General features: G+C 39.7%; 1 protein-coding gene across 12 annotated transcripts in view; it reads right to left on the bottom strand.

Annotated features, from left to right (window-relative positions):
* The window catches only part of LTBP1 (latent transforming growth factor beta binding protein 1), a 432,506-nt gene that overhangs the window by 50,670 nt on the left and 358,436 nt on the right, over positions 1-23,400 (bottom strand). For 7 of the 12 annotated variants that reach the window (XM_066266870.1, XM_066266869.1, XM_066266873.1 and 4 more), the window contains 2 exons: positions 3,730-3,855; positions 104-247 (listed from right to left, as the gene is read on the bottom strand). In XM_066266870.1, the coding sequence (XP_066122967.1) occupies positions 104-247; positions 3,730-3,855 (270 nt within the window). The remainder of the gene's footprint in view (positions 1-103; positions 248-3,729; positions 3,856-23,400) is intronic. The other 5 variants (XM_066266871.1, XM_066266877.1, XM_066266878.1 and 2 more) reach the window with 1 other exon arrangement.

The following is a 23,400-nucleotide window of genomic DNA, read 5'->3' as shown; positions in this document are numbered from 1 at the left end:
AGAACACTTGGTTATGTCTTACCTCACTCCCAGAGTGCTTGGCCCAAACCTGTGTGCGCACAGATCCATCCCGTCCCCAGTCCCCAGCGGCGCTGTGACTTACCTCCAGGGGCGCGGGAGAGGCACTGCCCCGTCATGGGGCTGTACTCCTGGTTTTCGTCGGCGCACACGCACAGGAAGGACCCTTCCACATTTTCGCAGAAGGCTTCCCCACACACACCACCGAGCAGTTCACATTCGTTCACATCTGGAAAAGGGAGCACAGATCAAGTCAGATCTACGCCTCACTTCTGACAGCTTGCTGTTTTACCAGCTGTGCCAAGGCTAGCCGTATTTGCTGAAAACAAGGTGCTCCCTGGTGAGCAATCAAACCCTGCTGCTCCTAAAGGCGGGGCTGCACAATGTGGTTTGTATGAAAGGACCGTGAAAATGCAAAGCCAAGTTTCCAAACTCCAATTCTGGCTTTAAGGAGCATGCCAGAATTGTATTGCAAGCATCCGAGGTACCCCTTGATGCTTTAGTTCTCTCTTCCCTAACTTTTCTTTAACTGAATTTATAGGGTGACACTGGTTAACAAAATTATACAGGTTTCAGGTGCCCAGTTCTATAAGACATCTCTGTATACCGTATTGTGTGTCTTCCTCCACCCCCAAGTCAAATCTTCGTCCTCTTCCCTAACTTTTTGACATAGTGAGGTTTTAAATAACCCAACACTCTTACTCTCGGTTCTTAATTCAAGGAAAATGAGCATCGCTGGCATTTCGGAAACCGTAAGCTTCTTTAAATTCATTTTAAAAAATGGTTTTAAATCCACTTAGGTAAATGTCTGAAAATACAATTTTCTAGAAGCCAAAATGTTCATAATTTAACAACCAGCATTCAGGTTGTTGAAATATTCACTGGGTCACATTAATCATTCACGTAAAACAAATTGGTTCAATAATATCTCATTGATTTCACTACTCCTTTAAAAATTCTGTTGGTATTCCACAGTGCAATTTCTATTTTGCTAAATGTTTTTCTTCTGTACTTAAATATACATAATTAAAAGATAGTCAAGAAATCTACTGATGGGTATGTTTTATTCAACATTTTGCAAGTTCACAGCCCTGAAGGAAGGCTAATTTTATGTATGATCTTGTCCAATACTACCTCTTAGCTTTACTCCTCCTCAGAAATTTTATTAATAAGTGCTCTGTTCAGCAAAGCACCTGACTTGACATCCGAAATGCTCATGCATTTTCTGCATTCAACATGTACAACATCAGCTTTCATGAGCACACTCTGAGATGGTTTATACAAAGTTTAACATTTGAGCAGTTATCCAAATCATTCAGGAAAAAAATATTCTATTTCACCTGCTACCCTCAGTTAATTAAAAACGTTTATGTACCTTGACTCACTTGAATAATTACTTAGTTTTCCATTTCGCTTTCTATATAAACAGATAAAAACCCAATGAGCTGGGTTTCTCATGTCAAAAGATATTGTAACATAAAGAAAAGCAAAGAGTTAGTATATTTAATAAGCCTAAACAGTCATAATTTAGAGCAGAAAAATGGACTTCAGGAACTTGCCAGCTCACATTTATCAATTTTAGGTAAATGTCAAGTAGAACTTTCTACTTCCTAAAACTGGTATTACTTTCAGGGCTACTGAAAAATCTCCCTTCAGGGCTGCATTCATTCACTGAAAACACATATTTTCTAGTTTACTTCTATGGGCCAGGCATGGGGGAAAAAATCATGAGTCAGGTGGCCCAACTCCTGCCTTTACAAAACTTATAGTCAAGTCAGGGAAATTAATCAGAAGATCCTATCGGCCATGGAGGGTGCAGAGAGTAAAACATACAGAGCGCTATGAAAACACAGGACAGTGGGCTTCAGTGCAGGGTGGGCGAGGCAAAGGATGCTGGGACTGAGCCCCACCTGAAGGATGACTAGGGGATACCAAGAAGGGGTGGAGGTAGCGGGGAGGCAGTCAGGGTCTTAGTAGAGGGAACAGCATGGCCAAAGGTTGGTGTCAAGGCTGCTTTATCCCTTAAATCTTACAGACCACTAGTGTGATGAAGCGCACCTCATAGGTAGGTGCTCAGTTAATATTTTTGAAGGAGTGAATAAACAAAGGGACACCTGGTAAGTTCACTAAAATGTTAAAAACTATCCCTTTACTCAGGATGGTGTTTAGTGTGCCAACAAAAGGACACATGGACACCAATTCAGTGAGCTCATCTGGTTGGTTAGAAATGGACACTAACCCGGGGTTTTAGACCTGTGTGGAGTCAGAGATTCAACATCTGACATCTCAATAAGTAACAGTTAAACAGTATTTACTGAGCACCCACAATGGGCCAAACATTGGGTTGAGCCAGGGGAGGGAGGAAGTTCTCAAGCGCACAAAGCTTGCTGCCTTGGAGAAAGTGGCTACAGGCAGTCCACACATGATTAATTACATATTCCCAAATGGGTGTGAGTTTTATAATAGAATTTGCTCGAGGCCTTCTGCTAGCAGGGGAGGGGCCACAGCTCAGTCTGAGAGTGAGAGATGGAGCCCGGGTGGTATCTGGGTAACTTCTGGCTTCAGCAATGAGTGGGGTGAGTCCAGGCTCTGGGAAGGGGAGGTTGGGAGAACACTTCCAACAGAGGAAGCAAACAGCAGCCAAGAAATTGGCACAGTCATATGAGCAACCACAAGCAGTTCTATGTCGCTGGAATTTAAAAGGTGAGGAGAGACATGGTGAGGCGGAGATCAGTGGGGGTCAGGTCACATGACCTATCTAGTCAAAATATTTAGTGAATGTCAGATGACTTCTATCACTTATATTTTAACACAAAGGATCAATAACTGGAAGTAGCAGTTTTGCGTGTTAGCTTAAAATTGGTTACTAGTCAAGTGATTTATTATTAAACTTCCAAATACCTAGATTGTTTTCCAGTTTGATGTGGATGGGAAATGAATTAATGCGTCAACTGCAAATTTCCAACCTAAAAAGTTATTGCCTCCTCCTCAAGCAAGTGCCACTTGCCACGGAATGAACAAAGCTATTTCCCCTAAGATTTAAGAAGTCTTGCTATCTGTGAAGTTTTGAATTTAATAATCTTTCTTCTCTTTCCCATTTAACTGCTCTAAATTGTAAATGTATTTCATAATAAATTTGATCTAAAAAAATCACAGCTGATCAGAAAATGAAATGCAAAATCTTTTCTTCTAGATAAGCCTGTGCTGGACCCTATTCTAGGACATCTGACGATATTCAAGATTCCTCCACTCTGGCAGTCCCAGAAGAGGGAACAAATATAGTTGCTCAATACAAGGCATCGCTTTACTGAGTGTCATTCCTGGAAACGGAAACTCTTGCCAAACACCTTTCCTTAAAGGCACTGCCTACGGAGGTGCACTATAAAGACAGACAAGTTACACCACACACCAGACTCTATTTCCTGTGCAGGAGGGACTGCAGAGTTCTGCACGCTCAGCTAAGAATTTAAACAGATGTTCTGCCTAATATACAATTAAATCCACAGTTACCCTTCTACATTTCTTAATGTCCCTAACCACTTCAGAAGCCATGGGACATTTTTGCATATCCCCAAATTGTGTGACAACATTAAATCATGATAAAATTCTGTCCAAAGGACCTTGCTTACAATCTCTCCTGTTGTTCACTTTTATTTCTTTTTTGTGCAGAGATATGAAACGTGTTGGGGGAAAAAAAATCTAAGAACTCACCCACACACCCTTGCCCATCCTGTGGGGCCTGAAAGCCCTGATAACAGAGGCAGCGGAAGGAGCCAGCCGTATTGTCACAAAACCCGTGACTGTCACAAATAGTGTTGTTTACACACTCATCAATATCTGCAAAAAAGACACAAAACACAGACTGACAAACACCAGACATTAATGGATAGACAAGTGCTCAACACATCCTGATTAGTATGAGATGATCGTGTTTACACAGAACGAAATTTAAAAACATTTTACACAGAAATAAAATGTTTTGATGAAAATATCTTAGTAGACACAACACTGGATTCTAGGAGAAAACATTTACTTTTTTTTCAGGAAATGTTTTCAAACTAAAACAACTACTGTGATTGCCGGAGTCAGAACTTTCTTAATGTTTTTAACTCTTCATTTCAAAGGAGAATACTGTATATTCCTACAGGGAAAATATGTGAAGGTATTGTCACCTTTTTAAATTGCGGTAAATACTAACAGTTCTGGTTGCAGAGTTGAGGGCTGAAAGAAGCACTTGCCTGCCTGGGCAATGGTTACTCAACTCCGTAGATGACCTTAATCAAGTCTAAGGGACAGGGGGAGGGAAGAAGGGAGGGGATAGGACAGAAAATCTGATGACTTCAGTGGTATAACCAGCCAGTCCCAATTATTCACAGGAAAGATTTCCTGTCACCAAGTTACAGCCACTCAAGGTCCTTGATGCCAATGTTGCTCCAATTGATTAGCCAGTGACCAAACTTGTAAGTTCATTTTGTTCTCTATAAACCTGATGATAGACAGTCCTGGCCCTTTCCCCTCCCATTAATAAAAATGCTCTCATAAAAGTGGTATCTCAATTAGAAAGTTACAAACGGACTTTCCGATCTGGCTCTTCTTTACCCTTAGTTATTGATTTTCTTGCCATCCTCCCATTCCTATTCCCGCACTCCTGTTCACTGCATGCGTCCATGGGCCAGGCCCTCTGTCCTGTCCACCTCTGGGCTTTACAATCCTCAAAATACAGGTTGTAGGAGAAATAATTAAGAAAATGCAATTACTGTATTCAACTACATCTAAAGAAGATAGTGCTTTTATGTTCAAATAATGAAACAAGAAAACAAATGACAAAGAAAATGACAAGTTAAATTGCACTTGACAGAATTTAGTTTTGGAGAGTTAATGGTAATAAATCGAGCTTTTCTTGTTTTAATTTTTTTTTTTAAGCTGAGTGCAAGAAATTTTCTAGAAGAAAAAAAAAAGAAACATTCAATGATTTTCGACAGTTGTCCCATTGCCCATCCTAATGTTCCAACATGACACTGTCTCACTTTTTGAATTCCAAAATATGAATGACTGTATCAAAGTTTTCTTAATTTTATCAACTCAAAGAAAACTTTCAAGGCTAAGTAAGCCCTTCCTTCCAATCCCATCAGTCTCTCCTCCCTCAGACCCTACCTGCTAAGCCTTCTCCAGAATCTTCAACAATCCTCCCCCATCCCCGCTCCAGCTCCTTCCCTCACTGCTTTCAAAAATGTTTTAAAATGCTCTTGGCAAAACTTTCACTTGGCCATGATGTCACCTGCTGGGCTTTTCCATTCTTTCTATCACTGTAAAATGGCTAAAAAAAAAAAAAAAGGTCTACACTCATTGCCTTTATTTCCTAATATATCTTATCAGTAAAAGGAAATAATAGTAACAATACTAATATTATTAATAATATTCTTATGTTTCTAGAATTACTGTGGTGATTAAACAAAATAATACGCATACAACATTATTTTTAGAATGGTGCCTAGCCTGTAACATAGGAAGCAGCCAATACATGTAAACTATTATTATCATTATTACTATTATCTGATATTATTCCTCATGCTCCTAAATACTGACTTCTTAACTCTTTCTTTCTTTCTTTCTTTTTTTTTTTTTTTTTGTATTTTTCTGAAGCTGGAAACGGGGAGAGACAGTCAGACAGACTCCCGCATGCGCCCGACCGGGATCCACCCGGCACGCCCAACAGGGGCCACGCTCTGCCCACCAGGGGGTGATGCTCTGCCATCTCCGGGGCGTCGCTTTGCCGTGACCAGAGCCACTCCAGCGCCTGGGGCAGAGGCCAAGGAGCCATCCCCAGCGCCCGGGCCATCGTTGCTCCAATGGAGCCCTGGCTGCGGGAGGGGAAGAGAGAGACAGAGAGGAAGGAGGGGGTGGGGGTAGAGAAGCAAATGGGCGCTTCTCCCATGTGCCCTGGCCGGGAATCGAACCCGGGTCCCCCGCACGCCAGGTCGACGCTCTACCGCTGAGCCAACCGGCCAGGGCCAACTCTTTATTTCTTAAAAAGCTCTCTGAGAAAAACCACCAGTGACAGATGCATCATTAGATCCCATGATCATCTGCCAATCAGTCACCAACACCCTTGATTTCTAAGTCTGGTCAACACCCCTCCTCCAACTCTCTCTTCTCATAACCAGCGACAGGCCGTTATTCTCATTCTACTTGTAACCACTACGACCAGCTCTCACTTTTCACAGCCTGAATGAAGGTGGTACCTCCCAGGGCTCAGACCCTCTCTGAGATCTGCTACTCCTTCAGTACTCCCTTTGTCACCCTCCCCACACTCTCCCACCTGTAATTACCAAGGTCCTGTGAATGAATCTCAAGTCCTGTGAATGAATCTCAAGTCTTCCTTTCCAGCCAGGACCCTTCTTATTCTAAGTCATGTATCTATCTATTTGCTCTTTTGTTGTCATGTCAAACTTATCAAACTATGCTGTCTTCCTACAAAACTGTACTACCTGGTCTAGGTGAGACACCTCTCATCTCTTAGCCTTCCTTTTTTTTTTTTTTTTTGCCTCTACAGCTTACCTCCCCAACGTGAACAGAAAACTCAATGAAAGTATTTCACATCTATAAAAATGAATTTCCCTTGCAGCACTGACCATAAAGAAGACACTCCATACATTTTTTTTTCTGGTAGATTTTTTTAATGCCAGCATAAGGCTGGCATTACAACTTATTTACTCATCACAACCATGAGGAGTAACCGCACCATGTCATCAAATCACTTAACACGGGCCACTGCTAATTTTAGACTTCCTGAAATGGGCATTTGTTAAGAGATTACATTATTTATTGAGCCATAGGCTCTAAGGGCTGGAAAGAAACTCAGAAATGCTTCTATTCCCACTTTTATACTGATTTCTCAGTCTTCCTCAAGAGTCAACTTCTGTCCTTTAGAACCATTTAACTAGTACCTATTGGACATGCTCATAATAGATGAACTTATTATCATTGACTACTTCACATCTCCTCCATTTTTTCTATATTCCCTTCATTAGAGAATCCAACCAGTCACCCAAACCAGAAATCTTAGTCATCCTTCTGTTACTCCTTCCCCCCTCCCCCCTCCCCCACCACACTAACTTCCCTGATACTCATACTCCTAATTGCTTTCCTTATCTCTAGCGTTGCCTCCCTCCCTCTAATCCAGTGGTCCCCAACCTCTTTTGGGCCACGGTCCGGTTTAATGTCAGAAAATATTTTCACGGACCGGCCTTTAGGGTGGGACAGATAAATGCATCACATGACCAAGACAAGCGTCAAGAGTGAGTCTTAGACGAATGTAACAGAGGGAATCTGGTCATTTTTTAAAAATAAAACATCGTTCAGACTTAAATATAAATAAAACGGAAATAATGTAAGTTATTTATTCTTTCTCTGCGGACCTGTACCAAATGGCCCATGGACTGGTACCGGTCCGTGGCCCGGGGGTTGGGGACCACTGCTCTAATCCTTTCTCCACCAAACCGCACCCGTGTCAAGTGATATTCCCTCACTCAGAATGGTCAATATTTCTTCTTGGCTAGAGGTAACCAAGCACTCTCTTTAACAGAGCGAAGAGCACCCTTCATCACCTGTCTCCTGGCTGCAAGTCTGGCTACCATCCTTAGCCAACCTCCTTCCCAACAAAGACCCCATTCCCACCACTACACTAGAGCTCTTGGAAAACCCTATGGTCTTTTCTCATGGATGTGGTGCACACCCCTTCCTCTGTTAGAAATTCCTCCCCTACTTGCTTTGCTCAGAAATGCCTCTTGGCTTTTCAGGAGTCAATCTAAGGGACACTTCTCATGTGGCACTTTCCATAAATATTCCCAGCTATCAGCGATCTCTCTGCTGCCAGAGCATTTTGTGCCATTGCTGTGCTTACCAGGGCTACTTTCCAGCATGGGGAACCTTCCACTGAACGAACCTCTCCAGAGCCTTACTTCCCTACAAAAAATGAGGCAGTGGAAGCTGTGCCAGAAATTTGGTGCCTTTTCAGATCAGATTCTTGAAATAAAACCTCTTGCTTTCCTTTTTATTAATTCCGTGCCATTTAAGCAGATGATGCTTTCTTGTTAATGATTGCCAGCTCAGGAACTGAATAAAGTGACCTTAAGGTGAAGAAGTGCTGAGACGGCCATGAATTACTGGGCGTCTTGGAGTCTCAGACTTATTGTAATAGTGATTAACAGAGAGAGTTTAGATGAGCAATGTTTTGGATGTGAATGAAAAGGAAAAACAACATGGAAATGCCTGCCGGAGACTAGCTCTTCAACAACTAATATTTTATAAAAATGATAGGCTGTAACTCTCAGCAGTTTCATGTTTTCAACAATGAGGTGAGGTAATAGCTTTAATAAGAAGACAACATTTGTTTCACTTCTCTGACTAATGAGCTGTATTAATAAAAAACATTATTCCATTAGATTTTTTTTTTTCGATGTGAACTCTTGGAGATATTTTCCATTGTTCTGTCTATAAAAATAAAGCTGACACTGTTAAGAAAATTTATAATTATATAAGAATAAAAGCCCTATGAGGATGCAAACTTCATAAATAGACAAGGGAAAGTGATCCTGTTTTTGTTGAAGTTGAATTTTGAATATGAAACTAAATTTTGAATGATCCAAATATCACAGGTTTTCTTTTCATTAATGAAGGCTGGGTCTATGACACTACTTACCTTACTAAGGCAATTTGGCTTAGGCATCTGTAAGAATACTGCACGGCATTATTACCAGCCATACTGCCCAAACGCATGATGAAGGAGTAATTGGCCAGACATCTCTCAGTTGGCAACTCAAATGAATTAGATACACTACTGTAAGAACTGCTGATTTCTCTTGCAAGTTTTTTGCTATTAATATTTTACTGAACAAGGCAGATATAAATATTACTGTTTCAATGCCAACGAAGTCAATAAAGAATTACACAGACCATGGATAGTGGATCATTGATGTGAAATCTCCAATAACAACAGTACCTATAAATGCCAGAAAGAGAAATAAAGCAGACGCCCAGGCAACTGGAACTACCAGTAGCTCATTTTTAAAGTAGCAATGTTGTCAGGGACCGACAGGCCCACACTTTGAGGGTTTTAATCACTGACCTATTTGGTGGATCAGTTTTTCTTGTCCATATGCTTTTTATTTGCTACCCTTTCAAATGGATGAAAAGTTTTTAAAACCTACTGATTGTTCACAGGGATTCTCCACATAAAGCAGAACTCTAACCATATACCTTCAATTCTCAAATAAAGATCTAAGGCCAGACACTATCTGCGCTTAAGTAAGGTGAGCTATAAAAAAAGGTCAGAGTATAAAAAAAAGGTATGATTTTCTAAAAGGGTCTGGGGTTACGTAAACCTTAGTTACTCACCAAAAAACTACAACTGTGTTTAGTGACCTCAACAATAAAATCTGTAACAAAAACTTCAATAATTCCATTAAATTTTCCTTATTTATACACAGACAACTATGGGTATAGGGAGAAAGGAGTATGTACACTTTTTTTTTCAATTAAATGATTTGTTTCCTTCTCTCAGATACATTGCTCAGCTTGATTTGTTTAAGAAAAAAGTGCTTCTTTTTTGTACTTTCTTAACATGTCCTATCTTTGTTGATTTTCTTTTTTTGTTGTTCTGAGCAAGACATATCTACCTGTTGGAGGAAGCAGCTCACCTTGGAGCCTTCTGTCTGCTTCCAGGGAATTCTAGAGAGGGGGAGGATGGAACAGAGCCCCATTTTTAGCCCTCATTCGTAGCAAAATCTCCACCATTCTTGCATGGTTTGGAAGAAATAGCCTTCCTGTCATCAAAACAGTTTTAGATGAATGAAGGGACTTTCAAGATTATTTAGTCTGAAACCCTTCACTTTAAGAACCAGAAAACGGAGGCCTAGAGAGGGGAAGTAATTTGCCTCAAGGTTATGCAGCCAGTTAGCGGGAGAGCAGGCAAAGGAGCTGAGCCCAGTGAAGGAATGACCTTCGGAATGGAAGCCTGAGGCTCCATTCTTCACATGTCCGCTTGCCTCCCACCATGGCGACAGCTGTAAATGGTCTGTCTGAGAGGGAGAACAGACCTAACCCAGCTAGCTGTGAGCCCAATACACACACTAGGGTTTGCTCACGACAGAGAAGGAAGTCAGAGAGCACACTCCTCGACTTACCCCTTGTGGACTCGCAGTTTAAATCAAGTACCCTCGTCCTGCCATTTAAACAAGGCCTCATCATCAAGTATCATGATATTTGAAATCTAACTACCTGAGCTACGGTAGTCCTGGAGATGGTGTTTCTCTAAGAGACCCCTGAAGGGTACAGAAGCCGCAGGGGGTTCCAGGACTGTGTCTAGCAGTGATGTTCTCTGGTTCTTTTCATAAAAAGGAAACGACCCATTATTTCAGCCCAGGGCCTCCTGACCCACTGGAATTGGTTAAATACTTGGTGTCAGAACCTTAGGAAAACAGAGCCAAAGAAAAGGGGCTTACACTGGGCAGGATGTAGGGTTCGCCGCTTCAGGAAAAATGCAGCCTTCATATTCCTGACTGAAAGGAAGGGAAGCAGCCCGGGAGACAGTACATCCCAGCCAAGAAGTGGGACTGAACAATGTTAAACCCGCTGCCCAGAGGAATTTTTAAATGGCATGGCTGATGGCCCAAAAGAGATTAAGGTCGCTCTCTTAGGAGAGGAGGGAAACAAGGATTGAATGGAAGATGAGTGCAAGGCCTGAAGAAAATAAAATAAAATTTAGCCAATAGGAAATTAAAAACTGGATTTGGAGATGGTCCAGACAATACAATAGGATATGGAAAGGGCCTTTAAAAAAACAGTCCACTGAGGTCTGGCAACACTGACAAGGCTGAAGAATATGGGCCTTACGTGTTATGGAAAATAACTTCATTCTGGGAAATGGAGATGAGCCAGGAAACAGAAAAAGATGATGTCCCTGTGCAGAATCTGACTGCCATGCAGTGACCCGACAGAGAACAATGGGGAAAAATCCGGGGGCCTCACTGGTCAAAACTACGTTTTGAAAACTAGCAACCGAAGATAAGCAACAAGAAATGACAGATGTAAGAAAGTTATTTCAAGTCCAACTTTCTAGCACATAAATTCTAGAAAACAAGGCTGGCCAGTGAGAGAGACTTTTTAAATTTTTTTTTTCTTTTTAATCCAGCCTTGAAATGCATTCCTTTAAAAAATATTTATTTAAATTATTCTGTAACAGCTACCCAGACCAGTCTCTTGTTTAGTTTCTGGAAACAGCTAGAAGTTCTAGAGAAACTAAACCAAAACTTTTTTCTCATTTAATTAGTATCATGTGGTGTTTAATTCACCATTCATAAAATCCTAATGAAAACCACCCTAAAATCACAAACATCATCCTAGTCATCTTATCCAAAAACACGAGACATCCTCGATTACCTCCCCGCACCCACTCACCATGCTCTTTAGACTTTTCTATCTTGGTTCTATCTCCAACCCCTCTCCTCCTATCCCTCTTCACTCAGGACCTCACCATTTCTCACCGGAATTCTTATAATGGCCTTTTATCAGGGCCTGGTGCCTCCAGCCCCTCACTGCCACTCCAAACCCACCCTCTATAAAGAGAGAATGATTTACCATTTGAAATAGTCTAATAAAATAATTCTCCCCTTCCACTTCTGCAGTTTTTCTCCATGGGAAATGGTATAAAACACTTGCCACATGCCCGATGGAGCTCATCCGCATGGAGCTTCTCAGAGTATTTGCTTTTCTAGCTGCTCCCTCTGCATCCGGGTTCTAAGGTCCTATATGCTCCTGGGTTTCCTCTTAATCCTTTGGCCACTCCCACACAATCTTTCTCTTTTGCTTGACCTTTAGATTTTGAAGTTTCATAGTGTCTAGTCCTAGGGCCTCTTTTCTTCTCATTATATGATGTCTCTTAGTGGCCTCATACATTCTAATATGCTCCAAGTTTCATCTATAGCTGACCACTCCTAGTTGGATCTCCAGCCTAAACTTCTCATCCAAACACTAGATCTAACTTGAACCAACTGCCTACCCCACACACCTACATGAATATCTCATAGACAACTGTACTTGAACAAACCAAAACCATACTCTTGAATTTTTTTAATTTTATTTTGCTTGAAAGGATATTTATATAAGAGAAAATGCTGCTAATTATTAATAGTATATATATACATATTTTAAGTTAGGAAACCATAGCAATTCTCAACATTTGAAAATGCAAACAAGTTGAAAACAAGCAAACAAAAAAATAAAAATCTCCAAGACAAAAAAAACCTTAAATTCTTTTTAATCTAGCCAAGATATTATTTTCATACAAAACTGTATTTGTTTAGTTTCAAAAACTCTGGACATACAGCCCAAAAGTACAATCTTCTGAACATTAAATTCAGAGATTCTGTTGAATGAAAATAAAAACACTTTGGACCTAATCCCTTCCTCTATATAAATGGTAAATTTCCAGTTAAAAATGTTTTCTATCTGCAGATGGACTTTTCTATTGTATACAGACAAGTACTACATACAATTCCACTTTTTATTATGTGAAAGTAGATCGTGGGCCAATGTGTTTCAGATCTCAAACTTATCTTTTGGTGCATTTTACTTCCCTTTCATACACTATTTAGCTAAAAATCATAGGGAAACTTTCTTTCAAAAATATATTCAAAAAAGCAAGAGGGGGTTACATAACAATAAGAATTCCAAAAGAAGGCCAAAAAAAGGGGGAGGGGAAGAAAGAAAAGAATAGGAGAGAAAAATAAAAAAGGAAGAAAAAAGAATGAAGAGATAAGACAAACGGAAAACAAAGAATAAGGTACATATTTGAACCAAATACCAGTCATTATGTTAGCTGTATATGAGCCAAATTCTCTAGTTGAAAGACAAAGAATGTCAATCTGGGTTAGAAAAGAATTAATATTATCCTTCTCAGAAAAAAATGGTCTTCCAAAAGGAAACACAGAAAGGTAGGAAAGAACAAACCAGGCAAAATCTAAGTGAAAAAAACCTTATGTAGCTACACTAATAAGAGAGAAAGTAGATTAAAAGGCAAAATGCATTGGTATCATCACTTTTAGTCAATATTGTAGTGGAGGTCCTAGAGAGTATAATAATATATAATAGTTGTAAGAAAATAAAACTTGCACTACATTATTTATAGACAACAGAATTATATATGTACAAAATAAAAAAGAATCTGCAGATAAACTAATAGAAATAATGAGTGTATTTAGTAAGGTCATGGATACAAGGCCAATGTACAAAAAGCAAATTGCAGCACTATACACTAGTAGCAAACAATTAAAAAAATACAAAAGATTTTAAATACCATTTGCAACAATATGTAAATATTAAAAACCTAGGAATAAGTATAAACAATGTTTATAAAACCTTATATAAAAAACTGTAACTCACTCCATTAAAATTAATTTAAAAAATTAATTAAAAAGATACCTGTAACAAAACACCAAAGTAAGTGAAAGAAAACCTAAATAAATAGAGGGATATGGATTGGAACACAATATTGTAAAATATCAAATCTCCTCAGATTGATCAATTGAGTCAATGTGATTCTAAAAATCCCAGCAGAGTTTTGTGAAAATTAAGCTGATTATAAAACTTCCACTGAATGCAAAGGACCAAGAATAGCCCTGACAATCTCAACCAAAAGCAAAGTTGGATAATTTAGAATTTATAGCACATCATGTATTAAAAATCTTTATAAAGCTACTATAATTAAGACAATATGCTATTGGTGCAAGGATGGATAGGTAAATTTATGGACGGATTAGAGTAGAAACAATCAAACTCATATAGACAGTTGACCCTTGAACAACACAGGTTTGAACTGTATGGGTCCACTTGCATACAGATTTTTTTTTCAATAAACATGGTAAATGTATTTTCTCTTCCTTAATAATATTTTCCTTTTTTTTTTTAGATTACTTTGTTGTAAGAATACAGTACATCATATATAAAACATACAAAATATTTAATTTTCATGTTATTGGTAAGGCTTCTAATCCGAAGTAGACTATGAATAGTTAAGTTGAGGGGAGGAAGTCAGGAGTTATATGCATATTTTTAACTGCCCAAGGGATCTGGTGGTTGGCGCACCCAACCCCACATTGTTCAAGGGTCAACTATATATTTGATTCAATGGTTTGCGACAAAGTTATCATTGTAGAGCAGTGGGAAAAAGGTGCTCTTTTCAATAAATGGTGATGACTCAACTCTACATCCATTAAGGAAAAAAGTAAATTTTGGCCTCTATTTCACACTATTTGCAAAATCAATTTCAGGGCAATTATAGATTCCAAATGTAAGATATAAAATAATAAAACTTTCAGATGACAACACAGAAGAGTGTCATAATAACTTTAGGATTTGCAAAGATTACAGATACAGAGAGTACTGAGCTCAAATGAAATAATTAAAACATTGGACTCTGAGTCAATGTTAAGAACTTGGATACACCTGAAGTTATCATTAGGACAGTTGCCGTATGGAGCACCTTATTTTGAAGAGTTTTGTTATGCAGAATTTTGAAGAGTTTTGTTATAACTGAAACAATAACCAAAAAGCCAATAAGGTTCTGAAAGGTTGTTGAACATCAATACTCACAAGGGAAATGTGAATTGACACCATGATGAAATACCTCAGCATGGCTTACCTTTAAAAAGGACTGACAATGCCAATTGTTGATAAGGACGTGGAACTAGAACTCCCACACTTAGTTAGTGGCAGTGTAAATTGGTACTCAAAAACTGGCTGTATCTATGAAACTGAGACATACAAATATTCTATGGCTTAGAAACTATACTTCTGTGTAATATCCAACAGAAATTAGTGATTATGTCAACTAAAAGACATGTTTAAGAATAGTCACAAAGATTTTATTATTCATAAGTCCCAAACTGGAAGTAACCCAAATGTCCATCAACAGTAGAATGGATATATAATTGCAGTACATTCATACAATGAAACACTATACAGAAATGAAGATGAGTGAAGTATTGCTACACATAACAACATAGATGAAGCTTATAAACACAATGTGAAAGAAGACAGACACAAACGAGTACCCACTATGATTCCATTGGTATAAGTTCAAGAACATGCAAAACAAAGCCACTGTAATAAGGACAAAAATTATTACATATGTCTGTAGGTATTAAGGAAGGGTTGGGTAATAACAGGAGAAAGCTTGAGGGAGGGCTCAAGGGCTCACTGCCTAGTGTGCTTATTTGGTAAAAGTTTATCAAGATGTCACCCTGTGATTTAAAGATTTTATGCATTCTAACCAATTAAAGAATTTACTGGAAAAAGAAAAAAAGCCAATCTATACAACTATATTTCTTAATTAAAGACAATCTTGGCCCTGGCCAGTTTGCTCAGTGGTACAGTGTTGGCACGGCATGTAGATGTCCTGGGTTCAATTCCTGGTCAGGGCACACAGGAGAAGTGATCATCTGCTTCTCCACACACACACCCCTTTTTCTCTTGCAACCATTACTTGATTGGGTCTAGTGCACTGGCCCCAGATGCAGAGGATCGCTCCCCAGAGCCTCTGACTCAGGCACTAAAAATAGCTCAGCTGCAAGCATGGCCCCAGATGGGCAGAGCATGGGCCCAAGACAGGGTTGCCAGGTGGATTCCAGTGGGGCTCCTGTGGGAGTCTGTCTCTTTATCTCTCCTCCTCTCACTTGGAAAAGAAGAAGAAGAAAAAAAAAAACATTTCAAAAGCTCATTTTCTCTCTTTCTTTGTTTCACTGGTAAGAGGTTTTTTGATTAGACTAAAATATTAAGGGACTCTGACTAGTAATCCTGATCATTCCATATTAATTCACTGTAAGACACTCAAATACTAGGAAAGAATTTCCTCCAAGTGCAATATGAAATCAGCTATTTTCTGTTTTTGTTTTTATTTTTTTAATAGCAATATAGTTGAAAATAAGAAGCCATATGTAACACAATACATCTCTCCTTAAATTTTAACTACATTGCTATATGACCCACCACAAGTCAAGGAAATTACTTGAATACTCTGTCCCAAATGTGCTATCATTTTATAAAAGGTAATAGAGTTACTAAAAAAATTTTTTAATAATTTTCTTAAAATCATAACAGCATTGTTATATATTTAGAACAGACTGAAATCCTAATGCTCCAGGATATATATAGGGTTTGGAAATTATGAATATTTAAACAGGCAATGGGAAATAAAAGCTGTTTAATTTTGAACGGTAGGTCATATCTGTTGTTAAGCACTAATGATGCGACACGGGGTCTGGGTCAGTTGAGCACCCCAGTCCCTTGCTGCCCCCCCCCCAGGTGTCCACCAGAACCCCTGTGTGTGGGTTCCCAGTTCCTGGCACTTTCCTCACTCCACATGCCCTTTCGTAAGTTTCAAAGTAAACACGGCTAGTAAATGTTCATTTATGTGAGGATAAAATATAAAATTGAGCCCTTTAATTCTGTATTTCTGAACACCCAAAATAGTCCTCAGAATTTTTCAAGTATTTAAATTAACGTCTCTGGTTCTCATTTCCACTAGGGTTTTGAAGACAAGGATGAGAATAAGTGTGCCGAGAGTCTCTATCATCTGAAATCAGGTCAAGGATGAAAATCTTTACAAACAAAATCATGTTAGATGAACCCCGAGAAGAGTATTTTGGGTTTTCCATTTTAAACTGTATTAACAAGCCCATGTAGTAAAAGCCCCAGAAAGGGAGCTCACAGAGATCAGGTTCTGTCGCAGGAAGGGCATTTGTGCCATTAACAGGTGGGAAGCCTGCCATCCGCACAGGGCACTGGTCTTCCTGCTCTCAGGACAAGGACACGGGGCGGAGCTAAGAGGTGCTGCCTGGGGGAGACACTGCACGGGGCACCTGTTTGTTCAATTACAATAAAACCTCAACATTATAGGGCAGACTTAAAAATGGACTATCTGTGACATCTAAAGAAAAAATTCTGCATTAAATAGAAAACTAGTATATTTTTAATGAAAAACAAAATACTTTGTCTTTTCACAAAAGTAAAACCTGTAAACATGAAGTTATCGATGTTTCTTTCAAGAAAAGGAGAATCAAAGTGTATTTCTGAAATAAAAAAGCCATTTTCTTCCTAGTTTGGATTGATTGACAGAATATTAGATATATACAATGAAAACTGGAAAACTGAATGAGAATATTTGAATTTGTTACAAAAAAGAAACATTTCTAAAAATTTGAAGGAAAGAAATGAGGAGAAAGCTTCAAAAAAAACATTTCTAGCCTGACCAGGCAGCAGTGCAGTGGATAAAGCATCGGACTGGGATGCCGAGGACCCAGGTTTGAGACCCCGAGGTTGCCAGCTTGAGCGCAGGCTCATCTGGTTTGAGCAAAGCTCACCAGCTTGGACCCAAGATCACTGGCTCGAGCAGGGGTTACTCGGTCTGCTGTAGCCCCATGGTCAAGTAACATATGAGAAAGCAATCAGGCCCTGGCCGGTTGGCTCAGTGGTAGAGCGTCGGCCTAGCGTGCGGAGGACCCGGGTTCAATTCCCGGCCAGGGCACATAGGAGAAGCGCCCATTTGCTTCTCCACCCCTCCGCTACGCTTTCCTCTCTGTCTCTCTCTTCCCCTCCCGCAGCCAAGGCTCCATTGGAGCAAAGATGGCCCGGGCGCTGGGGATGGCTCTGTGGCCTCTGCCTCAGGCGCTAGAGTGGCTCTGGTCGCAATATGGCGATGCCCAGGATGGGCAGAGCATCGCCCCCTGGTGGGCAGAGCGTCGCCCCATGGTGGGAGTGCTGGGTGGATCCCAGTCGGGTGCATGCGGGAGTCTGTCTGACTGTCTCTCCCCGTTTCCAGCTTCAGAAAAATGAAAGAAAAAAAAAAAAAAAAAAAAAAGAAAGCAATCAATGAACAACTAAGGTGTCGCAACAAAAAACTGATGATTGATGCTTCTCATCTCTTTCCGTTCCTGTCTGTCTGTCCCTATCTATCCCTCTCTCTCTCTCTATCTCTGTAAAAAAAAAACCCAAAAACCATTTCTACTTTTGGAGGTAAAAATAAAGTCTTAATTTACTATTATATAATGAACTATCACAAAAAGTAGAATATTTGAATAAATTCTCCATTATAAATTCTATGCCATTCAGAAAAGTTCTTTAGATACTTGTGAAAAATATCCTGAACTTCACTGAGTATTTCTCCTACCATAATTACTACTTACAAAAGATAGTATTTGTGAAATACACATTTGTGTGTGTACACTGTGCAAGTTTTTAAATGCACCACTCCTTTGTCTTATATAGCCACTTGGATTATCTTTGCATTGATTTAACAGTTTATATTTTTATACCTGAGATTGGCTTAAAAATCAACATCGTAGTCTACCTTCAGAGTCAAGCTGTCCACTTTTTCTTTTCCTATAGCCTTTTTTACACTAAGAGGTGCTGCCAGTGAGGACTGGGAGGAAGCCCTAAGCACAGGCCAAACATATCAAACCCTAGATTCATCTTTTTGACACTCAGGCCCCAGAGGCAATATAAAAATCAGCCAAAAAATTCCCATTTTTTTTTCACTATTCTAAATTTTCTCTTTCCATATTCAAATAGGAGGCCAAGAAAGATCAGTTTTGAAACCACAGGAAATAGACAGTGTACCTCTAGAAATAACAAGTCCAATGCTTAAATGCAAACAAGCATCAGTACTAGCCATCAGTTTACTGGCAATTGACACATAAAACATTTAAAAACTTGAAATATGTAGGGGGTGAATGGGGACAGTCATATGAAACTTTTGGGGAAAACAAAGGGTAAGAATTTTGGCCCATTAGGCATAAATGAGTTACTGTATTGCATTCTATATGACTTTGAATAAATTTTGGGTCTAAAAGTAGAGAGAGAATATAGTAATTTATTTATATCCAGACCTGGACTTAAAACTCCCAGACAATTTAATTCACAAATGCTTATGTAATCTGACTGTGTGCTGCATATTTTGAAAGCACTGATCAAATAAAAACAGAGATGTTAAACGCTCCCTCCTTTTAGGTGCCCAAATATTAAGGAAACAACTGGCAATAATGAGCGTACCAGGTCGAAAAGTGCTAAAACACTAACAGTAATTCATATTCATTGAGCACATTCTATGAGCCAGGCTCCATTCCAGGTTGATGCTTGCCAACACACACAGACATATTTAATTCTCACTACAACTCCATGTGGGTACTATTATTATCTTCGTTATGCACATGAGGAACAAAGGCAGGAGATTTAGTAACGTGCCCAAGTCTACACCCCTTAGCAGAGCCGAAGTAAGAGTTCAAGCCCACATACTGAGACTCCACAGCCTAATTTTTCTACCACTGCTAAAGCTAATAAATATGCAGGGTGTGCCTTACAGAAGTATGTCTTAAAAAAAATAGAAAAGCCTTCACAATAGTGCACAATACACTCAATCTTCTTATGTGTTTCTTGATAGTCCAGAATGAGTTACAGACCATCTCTTAATCCCTTCATTCATTCCCCCTAATTATTGTGCAATAATTATTCTCAATGAAAAAAAACACAGATCAAGTTTCCTGTCTCATCAGCCATTCGAGTGTAGTAGGGCAGTCTGACAATAAACCACACATAAGGGAAAGACACAGAGTAAAGGGGTTGAGGGAATGTGAGAAAGGTTCACGGAGAAAGCAACAGTTGAATAAAGACCTAAAGGAGATGAGTGGTGGCAATCTCTTCAATTATTAGTATAATAAATTTATTTAGTTGTTTATTTTTTGTTACATAGACGAGAGAGGGACAATAAGGACAGACAGCAGGAAACAAGAGAGATGAGAAGCATCAATTCTTTGTTGCAGCTCCTTAGTTGTTCATTGATTGCTTTCACATATGTGCCTTGACTGGGGGGGGGCTACAGCAGACCAAGTGACCCCTTGCTCAAGCCAGTGACCTTGGGTCCAAGCTGGTGAGCTGTGCTCAAACCAGATGAGCCTGCACTCAACCCAGTGACCTCGAAGTTTCGAACCTGGGTCCTCTATGTCCCAATCTGATGCTCTATCCACTGTGCCACTGCCTAGTCAGGCATAAATTTATTTATTTTAAGCTATCCACTGCAGCCAAAGGATACCAATTAATTTTTAACCCATCTATAGGTTTGTTTTGAAGGTCAAATGAGAAAATGGGTACTATGCAGCAGTGGTGGGATTCAAATAATTTAACAACTGGTTCTCTGTTCTAATGACCATTTTAAGTATAAAAAAACAATGTAATGAAAGGTAGTTTATTATTTCATGCATTTAATATTTAAATAAGAATAAAAGAGGTACACAAAACTAGATTATGTTATAAGAAAGAGTTTAAAAACATTAATAAAAAAATATTAAATAACATCTGACAAAAACTATACGAGTTGTCACCCCCTGGTTGTTTGGCACTTTTTCTCTTGACGTTATGTTTGCTTACTAAAGTAACAAATGCTAGGGAATTAAAATGTAGTATTTCATCAAAGGTATAATGAGTTTTACAAAATGAATAAATACATATTACAAGCATAGTTCCATCGTATTTTTTCCACCTACTGCAGGCACTCTTAGAATCTGCTGTTGTGCAGATGAACGTTAAAAAAGAGTAAGGGGCCCTGGCCGGTTGGCTCAGTGGTAGAGCGTCGGCCTGGCGTGCGGGGGACCCGAGTTCGATTCCGGGCCAGGGCACACAGGAGAAGCGCCCCTTTGCTTCTCCACCCCCCCCTCCTTCCTCTCTGTCTCTCTCTTCCCTTCCCGCAGCCAAGGCTCCATTGGAGCAAAGATGGCCCGGGCACTGGGGATGGCTCCTTGGCCTCTGCCCCAGGTGCTAGAGTGGCTCTGGTCGCGGCAGAGCGACGCCCCGGAGGGGCAGAGCATCGCCCCTGGTGGGCGTGCCGGGTGGATCCCGGTCGGGGTGGATCCCGGTCGGGCGCATGCGGGAGTCTGTCTGACTGTCTCTCCCCGTTTCCAGCTTCAGAAAAATACAAAAAAAAAAAAAAAAAAGAGTAAGGAATGTAAATTTGTGATTTCCTAATTGGGGGCTGCCCCAGTGCCCACCTTTGAGAGAACCCTGATTACAAGTGCCATTTTAATAACTGTTTCACCGAACTCAAAAAGAAATTACATATTGGTTCTGCTCAACTGGTGCAAACTGCTGGATCCCACCACTGCTGTTAGAATAGTGCCTGACTCATAAGAACTCAATAAAGGCTAGCTAGTATTATCATCATTATTGTTTTTAATAGTCATTAAATCAGATAATGAAGTACATCATATTCTATTGGTTAGATAGTTAACAAGTAACTGATACTGGAATCAGTATATTAAGCCTTACAATTTAGGCCTAAACTATAAAACAACTACTCACAAAAACCTTCCATGATCTATATCATATACTCAAGTTGTTGATGACATCAGAAAACTCATCAAAATAGCGGCAGGAAGCTGGTGCCCCGGATCTGAGCTGGGTGGTAGAAAGTGTGAGGGGTGGCTTGCCTATCTGCAGTCTTCACTTTCTGGAAGTTTCTTGTCTATTTTTTGGCTGCAAGGAAAGTGTTTACTTCTCCTTCTATGAACAGATGGGTTTCCATAGCTCTGGGGTTTTAAAAGGTCAGCAGTGATAAAAGGCTTAGGAAGAGTTCTTGAATTTTTTTTTGCTACTATTATGAATTTCTTTATACAAATGTTGCTATATGGAAGACAATCGTGCAATGCATGGAAAATATGTATCCCAGGTCCAAAAGCAGCTTACTTAGTCCAGCAAAATTTCCTCAGCTCTCCCCCTAATGATTTAAACATCCATTGTCACTCACTTCTGCAGAAGTGCATTCACAGGAGGAATGCGTGTGTCAAACAGTAGCCTTTACGGTGGGAAGCTACTTCCCTTCCTTACCTGGAATGTTGTATGATCTTTTTTGCTTTTACACATGGGAGAGAAAGAATCCTATTGTTAACCTAAAATCCCTTCCTTTAGAAAAGTAAGAAACACTCAGCCTGCATTCTCTTACTAGAGTTTTCAGTTTCCGACCCCAAACTACTAAAAAAGAGTAAAAATACTTGGGCCAAGCAGCCAGAGGTAATATAGTGTTGTGTCAGGGTATTTCGATGTCCTACTTGGCGAAATCGTTTTCAAAAATATTTCTTTTTGGTGAGAGATATAGAGTTCCGTCTCCATGCCACGAAGCCACCAACGGCCTTGGAGCATGGTCAACAGCGGTTTTATACCTTCTACACTGCTCGTAGGAAATGCACCTAAAAGTCTGAAAACAAAACCACGCTTGCTCCCAATTTGTTTTTATTTCTTTGATTTGGCACGAGTTGCCTTTACTGTGTGTTTGGGTTTCCAATGAGCACATTAATTGGCCTGAGAGTTTGAACCCAACTTCTTTTCATCTTTCTGATACCACTGTTTTCAGTAAACATCAAGAAGCCGGCCGTCCTGACCGCGTGCACTGGGTATGTTTTCCCTTTCAAATGAATGAACTAACGAGTGGTTTATAGAAGATATCTAAAAAGGTTATGGGATTAGAGGATAGTTGTCTATCAGCAGGACTTGACTCTTGGAGTACTTTGTGATTCTGAGTTCAGGCTGGGCATTGTTAAGTCCCCTGCCAATCCTATAGTTCTCAGTTTTTGAATCAATATTAGAATGGTTTCAAAAGTGGGAGCAGATGTTTCTAATCACGCAATCTGTCTGGGGTATTATTTTGAATAGTGAGAAATAAACAGCAACATTCAGCAAGGGAAAATAGAGAAATAGAATATAGAATTAAAATGAAAGGCTATGACTTATCTTTTCTGATGAAAAATAGGTAATTCCAGAAATGTCTAATTTTTAAAGACTATTTTAAGAGCAGCTTTAGGTTCACAGTAAAGTTTCACAGTAAGTTCCCACATTGCACAGGTTCTCCCAAACCCCTGTTTTCTCCCCTGGCCTCCCCTACTATCAACACTGGGGAAGCAGAGTAGTACATTTATTACAACTGATGAACTAACACTGACACATCATTATCACCCTGAATCCACAATTGACATTAGAGTTTGCTCCTGCTGTTCTACTCTGATTTTTTATTCCCTGTCTGGATAACAGAATTCTTGTTGGCAACAGGGAAAAAAAAAAACCCTGAGCAGAAAATCTCATGCCTCTTGTCCATTTATTGACAGGCTATTATAACTTAACCAGTGGACCACTAGTTTGAAAAAGGAAAGCTTCATTCTACCTAGACACAAAATTTCAATACTCCTTTCATAAACCTACAGTAGAGGCAGAAGGGCCAATTCTGACCTCCCTTGTTAGGATCATACCAGCTTCCCATTCTTTGCTCAGATCTCGTTCCTCAGCTCTACT

The sequence above is a fragment of the Saccopteryx bilineata genome, chromosome 3 (assembly GCF_036850765.1).
Source record: "Saccopteryx bilineata isolate mSacBil1 chromosome 3, mSacBil1_pri_phased_curated, whole genome shotgun sequence".
NCBI classification, from domain to species: Eukaryota; Metazoa; Chordata; class Mammalia; order Chiroptera; family Emballonuridae; genus Saccopteryx; species Saccopteryx bilineata.
The sequence above is the reverse complement of the archived record's forward strand: the minus strand, read 5'-3'. Positions and strand labels throughout refer to the sequence as shown.